The sequence below is a fragment of the Ranitomeya imitator genome, chromosome 3, assembly GCF_032444005.1.
Source record: "Ranitomeya imitator isolate aRanImi1 chromosome 3, aRanImi1.pri, whole genome shotgun sequence".
In the NCBI taxonomy this organism is placed as follows: Eukaryota; Metazoa; Chordata; class Amphibia; order Anura; family Dendrobatidae; genus Ranitomeya; species Ranitomeya imitator.
This window is the reverse complement of record NC_091284.1, coordinates 453,900,512-453,907,736: the sequence shown is the minus strand read 5'-3', so window position 1 is coordinate 453,907,736 and position 7,225 is coordinate 453,900,512. Positions and strand designations below refer to the sequence as shown.

Genomic DNA, 7,225 nt, shown 5'->3' with positions numbered 1-7,225 from the left:
CCAACGTGCTTCGTCCAAGACTCGGGAGTAATGAGGTATAGCAATGGTGCATGTTGTCTGTGAGAGTAAGAGGGAAAACACGTAGTCGTTTCTAGCACATTACAGATGGCATATGCCCGAGGGGCACTCCTGCTAGGGGGGCAGATCATGACCATTGGGGAATGGTCACAAATGCGGTGCTGCTACATACTGTATCCCCCTTTGTAAGGTAAACCTCATAAATTGTAAAGAAGCCTTTGGAGCGGGCAGAGAAGACAGTTTATTGTAGATGAATACATTAAGACTGAAAGCATTCATGTCTGTTTAGTTACTCAGATGCAATTTTTTATGTAAGTTTTACCGTCAAGAAACAGTTAATTGACATGGAGAACATGGTGGAAATCAGCTGGAGAAAGTCCATTCCTGTTCTTTGCTCCTAGTGCATCCGTTCATGGCCAGTTCTGTGCTCATTAAGCAAATCACCTTATTTAGCAATTGCCAGTCACAGAATCCAGTGAGCAAGCAGGCATGTCCGAATCATATATTATCAGCCCGGGTCTGAAGTCATTATTACACACCGCACAACATTGTGCAACTTGTCTTATAACTGGTTTAGTAAATACATTTCAGTGTATATTACTAGCTAAAGCGTTGCACCCCCACCCCACCACTGTATGGAAGCAGCCATTATTTAGCACTGAGATGGGGAGCAGTAGTGGCCCCCTCTTCCCATGGATGCACTGGACGTTTAAGCATATTCTTTGTAAATTGATTATTGTTAACCCTTCTGACCTGTACTTATGTTTCAAGGGGTTCTATCAAGACCACATTTACTGGATAGGTGATAATATACTGATTCCTTGGGTTCCAACCTCTGGGACCACCAATCAAGAGAACTCAGTCTGCCGTTTGGATGAAGCAGTAGTCAAGTATGTGCAATGCACCACATTCAGTGTAAAAGAATCACAAAGTTAAGCGTGGTCATCGACTATTCTCCACCCTCTGCTCTAATAAGATTAGGAACTTGGGACCACCATTCTCATGACCGGTGGGACCCTCAGCGAATAGCAACTTATCACCTACTCTGTGCATAGGTGGTAGGCAGCGGTGTTACTTGAAGGTCATGGGCCCTATTAAAAATCTCCAACAGGAACCCCTAAGTATTAAGGTCTTTAAAAGTATTGGTTTTCTCATATGGGCCAACGGGACCTTTTGACCCTCTCTAGACTCCAAGGCTTGGTTTCAGCTGTTGCCCCTGCACCAGGTGGTTGGTTGTGATTTTGGTACAACACCTTTAAATCCAGCAGTAGAACGGACTTGCCCACTGCATCCGATAGCTGGCAAATGGCTTTTGTAAAGTCAGAATTCAATCTTCTTAAAAATAAGGTAATAACATTTTTACATTGCATAAATATAGAATAAATATATTTACATACACATATATTTGCACTGAAGTGGATATCACGCTGTGTATAGTTAGTGGGGAAGAATTCTTGTTTTCTCCTACTTAGGATATACTGGACTCCGCAGCCAGCGAGAGTAGAATGGCCTTAGCTGTGTTTTCAAAGAGGGCCGCTCTGTTCTGCTGCTCTCCCTTCTTCACCCAATGTCCATAGATCCTAAATGCACAAGCATCAATCATCTTCCTAATGGGCTTGATTGCATACGGGTCCCGCGCTACAATCTCCTTGGTAACTGGCTTCACTTTACGGTAGTAGTGGTAAATCCGGACAGAGGCAAGGACTGTTAGACAGACCACCTGAAAATAGACGATTTGATTAGTTTCATGTTTTCTTTGCGTTACATAACAAGAATAATTCTGCACCACAATTGGTACATGGTAGGACTTTCTTTAGGTCTCAGATGAACGGAAAACCTTACATCCCCATAGAATAAACAGCAGAGTGGTGAACATCCCACAGCCATGGGACATGATGTCCTCAAGGTGTAATGTCTCTAACCTAGCCATCCCTCTGAACTAGGGGCATGGTAATTGCACAGTTTTCTCTACTAATTTTTGCAGTTTAGCAGGGTTTTAAGGAGAAAATGGAAATAGAGGGCTTGGAAGACCAGCTCAGCATTGAGGTTCTAAGCGTGTAGGTGCATAGAAGTCCGCTGTGATCCAACATGTTGAATCCAATACATTTTGAATGCCCGCATGCGTTTGAAACGTGTTGCCTTTTTCTCATGCAATATGGAATCCATTTTTAAGTACAGTCATGGCCAAAAGTATTGACACCCCTGCAATTCTGTCAGATAATACTCATTTTCTTCCTGAAAATGATTGCAAACACAAATTATTTGGTATTATTGTCTTCATTTAATTTGTCTTAAATGAAAAAAACACAAAAGAGAATGAAGCAGAAAGCAAAACATTGATCATTTCACACAAAACTCCAAAAATGGGCCAGACAAAAGTATTGGCACCCTCAGCCTAATACTTGGTTGCACAACCTTTAGCCAAAATAACTGCGACCAACCGCTTCCGGTAACCATCAATGAGTTTCTTACAATGCTCTGCTGGAATTTTAGACCATTCTTCTTTGGCAAACTGCTCCAGGTCTCTGATATTTGAAGGGTGCCTTCTCCAAACTGCCATTTTTAGATCTCTCCACAGGTGTTCTATGGGATTCAGGTCTGGACCCATTGATGGCCACCTTAGAAGTCTCCAGTGCTTTCTGTCAAACCATTTTCTAGTGCTTTTTGAAGTGTGTTTTGGGTCATTGTCCTGCTGGAAGACCCATGACCTCTGAGGGAGACCCAGCTTTCTCACACTGGGCCCTACATTATGCTACAAAATTTGTTGGTAGTCTTCAGACTTCATAATGCCATGCACACGGTCAAGCAGTCCAGTGCCAGATCTAGCAAAGCAACCCCAAAACATCAGGGAACCTCCGCCATGTTTGACTGTAGGGACCGTGTTCTTTTCTTTGAATGCCTCTTTTTTTCTCCTGTAAACTCTATGTTGATGTTTTTGCCCAAAAAGCTCTACTTTTGTCTAATCTGACCAGAGAACATTCTTCCAAAACATTTTAGGCTTTTTCAGGTAAGTTTTGGCAAACTCCAGCCTGGCTTTTTTATGTCTCGGGGTAAGAAGTGGGGTCTTCCTGGGTCTCCTACTGTACAGTCCCTTTTCATTCAGACGCCGACAGATAGTACGGGTTGACACTGTTGAACCCTCGGACTGCAGGGCAGCTTGAACTTGTTTGGATGTTGGTCGAGGTTCTTTATCCAACATCCGCACAATCTTGTGTTGAAATCTCTTGTCAATTTTTCTTTTCCGTCCACATCTAGGGAGGTTAGCCACAGTGCCATGGTCTTTAAACTTCTTGATGACACTGCGCACGGTAGACACAGGAACATTCAGGTCTTTGGAGATGGACTTGTAGCCTTGAGATTGCTCATGCTTCCTCACAATTTGGTTTCTCAAGTCCTCATACAGTTCTTTGGACTTCTTTCTTTTCTCCATGCTCAATGTGGTACACACAAGGACACAGGACAGAGGTTGAGTCAATTTTAATCCATGTCAACAGGCTGCAAGTGTGATTTAGTTATTGCCAACACCTGTTAGGTGCCACAGGTAAGTTACAGGTGCTGTTAATTACACAAATTAGAGAAGCATCACATGATTTTTCGAACAGTGCCAATACTTTTGTCCACCCCCTTTTTTATGTTTGGTGTGGAATTATATCCAATTTGGCTTTAGAACAATTCTTTTCGTGTTTTTTCATTTAAGACAAATTAAATGAAGATAATAATACCAAATAATTTGTATCTGCAATCATTTTCAGAAAGAAAATGAGTATTATCTGACAGAATTGCAGGGGTGTCAATACTTTTGGCCATGACTGTATATCAATAAATATTTTTTTTAAAAAGGAGCTGGAACCACCTATTCTTACCCTTTATATTCAACATGGCAGGGTATAAAAGCTGAATTCATACGGTATATTGCAGCCGCTGTGTTTAAAGAGGAACAATTGTTTTATAATAATAATAATAATAATAAATTAAAAAAAGCAAAATTTTCCTTCATAAATCAGTAGCACACATAAAAATAAGCAACTTTGTAATACAGATTTTACCTCAGAATGACTGATGAATTTTTTCTAAGCTATATTACAAAGTTGCTTATTTTTATGGGTACTACTATTGATCTAGGAAATAAAAATTAAGTTATTGTTAGGCATGGCCCCATTTCATCTTTTGTATTTTTTTATGTCACTTTTCTTTTTCTTTCAGTATTTCAAATGGTTCACACACTTCATAATTTTATCTCTTAAATATAACTTAAATATTATATCTTAAATAAAAATCACTTTGTTTTGTCTTAAAAAAAATTTCTGACCTACTGTCTATAACATAAAAAGAGTTTTGCAAAATGCCCAAATTTCCGGTGTTTATAACATCACTCCAAGGAGTGACATTAGTAACAAATTTTGCAACTCTGAAAATGATGAATCAGGTGAAAACATTTGGAAACCCTAAACTTCCCCCACAGTGGTAAACTAAAAAAACAACCTAGGCAAATATAAGTAAATTAGACTATAAAAAAGGCGCAAAATAAAATAATTAGGCACAAATGGGAAAATAAAAACCAACAAAAACTAGATTAAAAAAAGGCGCCAATGGTTTTAAAAAAAATAGAGCTCATTACATAGTGATTTATGCGACAGCTATTGGAAATTGAGCTTTATCTAAGGTAAATCCTGCTCTGCAGGCTATTAAGAAACATGGCAGTTGTACCCCATAATGCTGTGCTCTCGTGGTCAGTTAATTACAATAATTTCACATGTATGAATTAGAATGACAGATTTACCTTAAACTTCCTGTATGGACTGAAATGGCGCACTTCTTCTACTACGTACTGCTGGAAAAATGGATGCGCTAGTGCCTCCTCTGCTGTCAGGCGTCTTTCAGGGTTCACTATTAGCAGTCGTGCAATCTTAGATAAAAATATATATATATATATTTTTGTGATTCTTCTTGTGGTAGCAATGAAATGTAATCAAATACAATTTCAAAGTGTCATTGTCTTTAAAAATTAATTTTCAATCCTTAATAAACTTCAGAGGATAACACCATATTTCCAAAGAGGGTAAGCTCTGTTTCTCCGATATGAAGAGTCGCATCTCCTGCATTTGTAGCATGGACAGAAGAGTCTAACACATCTAGACAACCCCTTCCATATGTCCTGCTTGAACACCGAGCATCTCTGGTGTATAACTACATCCATATGAAGGCGAGCAGTCATGTGACTGCAAGTATGCGACATGCGTACTCCTGGCAACATTCCGACTAGACTGTGTCCAGCTTCATTCAATACGTGCAGTGCCCCAGAGTCCTGGTCGTTGCAGTAATGTTATTCTTCCACCAGGGGGAGCGATGTTACGTCTGAAGGCAATTAAGGAGATCTTCTGTCCAGGTATCACAACCACAAAACACACTTCACACTCCAGTTCGCCAGGGGGAGCCATGCTTCTATCTACTAGGGCACTCCTCACACTTGGGTAAAACTGGTGGGTTGGTTAGGAAGTTAGACAGTCAGAACCAAACCGAGTTTGGCAGAGGCTGGTTGGAGTGGGTTCCAGCCAGCTCCAGACTGCGGCCTGCGGGAGGCGAGGGTGCACGGAGCTGCGCCTGCATCCCATGCGGCAGCATCCCAAGAAGGAGACATTGAACGTAATTGTGTTGCAGTGAGAGAGAAACAAAGTCATAGCAACACGAGAGGAATATCAGAGGGAGACCAGCTAGAAGCAGGCTGCCTCCTTCTGAAGCGCAGTACCGGTAGCCAGAACACTGAAGGAGTAAGGATCTCTATGCTTTACTTCAGAGACTGGCAGGATAGTTGATTCCACGTTGGCTGCCCGACCATATACCCAGGAGGCACGGTGGCAACTTGTGGAGGCCGGGCGTCTCTAGGGTCCCTATCAAAAGCCTCAGGCCACCAGTCATACGGGTTTGTCCTATCCATCAGGGGGACAGAGCTAAAGAGACTTAACACCTACAATAGTTGTGAGGACCTCACCGAGTTGCTCAGCAGGGAGGAACTACAACACTCAGGCGCTAGAGGAAGGCTATTGAATTCCACCTGGATAAGGGGACTCTGGATTTGCCTTCAGACCGGCCGGACTCTGCCTGCCCTGTGGTCCCTACCCTGGACTGTGGATGCTGAAGCCTTCAGTAAAGGTAAAGAGACTGCAACCTTGTGTCCTCGTTATTCACTGCGCCTTACATCATCCACCATCTACACTCTGGGAAGCCCTGGGGACATACTTCACCTGTGGGAAGGGATACCATCTAGCTGCCATAACATCACCCCAGCGGACCCCTAAGCAGCGTCGGTCACCCTGACCGAATACCACAGGTGGCGTCACGAACACTATCCCTTTAAAGACCTGTCCCCATTTTATCAGCCACCGTGACATCCCCACTGAGAACAGAAGAAAGGCCCGGATCTGAGTAACCCCTAGCCCTTGGGGGCGCTCCATATGCTTTGGGTGAGGCCATGTCCATCTAGTAGGAATGTGGCTGGGAGTCTGCACCGGAGAATCCTCACAGAGCGCAGTGTGTGTCATGTGAGGATTCATAGTCTGCATAGAGTGACGGCAGATTGTAGCGTGAGACCAGACAACCCCTTTAATCATGATATAACAATAATAGAGCATTGTTTCTTACAACTCTGCTCTGTGTAGTTACTCTATTAATCCCTTCGGAAGTGTATTAATAAATTAACCCCTAGGTATTACTATTCCCATTGCCAAAGGTGCATGTCCCTGTATACTTATACGGCCCACTGTGCTGACAGCAATGGATCGCTCCATGTTGACAAGGAGAATGGTAACACCCAGTTGGCAATTTATTCATTGATTTTCAGGAGGCACAACAAAGAAATTGATGGATCTTCTTTAGGTTCAGTGAGAAACTATAGGAAAATATGGTAGTATTCTGATAAGGTTGTAATATTAATATATTAGCTAAATATAACTTAGAAGGTCACAAGGATTCTGCTATACCAGGTCTTTAACCGTGTCCGATCGGTCATCCCACTCAGGGGAACCAAAGTGATATTCTCCATTCATTATCATACGTAACATCAGCATTTGCTTCCTGTGCCAAAATGGGGGTGACCCTGCCAATAGGGTGTACATGATCACTCCGCTGCTCCACCTGCAGATGAGAAAGTCGATGGCAATTTCACATTTCATACTATAATCACCGAAAACTGCATAGTAAGACACCTTTA

At 42.2% G+C, this 7,225-nt stretch overlaps 1 protein-coding gene across 7 annotated transcripts in view; it reads right to left on the bottom strand.

Annotated features, from left to right (window-relative positions):
• Nucleotides 1–235: 235 nt before the first annotated feature.
• PHKG1 (phosphorylase kinase catalytic subunit gamma 1) overlaps nucleotides 236–7,225 on the bottom strand; it is an 86,578-nt gene continuing 79,588 nt past the window's right edge. For all 7 annotated transcript variants that reach the window (XM_069757404.1, XM_069757402.1, XM_069757406.1 and 4 more), the window contains 3 exons: nucleotides 6,996–7,149; nucleotides 4,799–4,924; nucleotides 236–1,738 (listed from right to left, as the gene is read on the bottom strand). In XM_069757404.1, the coding sequence (XP_069613505.1) occupies nucleotides 1,487–1,738; nucleotides 4,799–4,924; nucleotides 6,996–7,149 (532 nt within the window). In that variant the 3' untranslated portion in view covers nucleotides 236–1,486. The remainder of the gene's footprint in view (nucleotides 1,739–4,798; nucleotides 4,925–6,995; nucleotides 7,150–7,225) is intronic.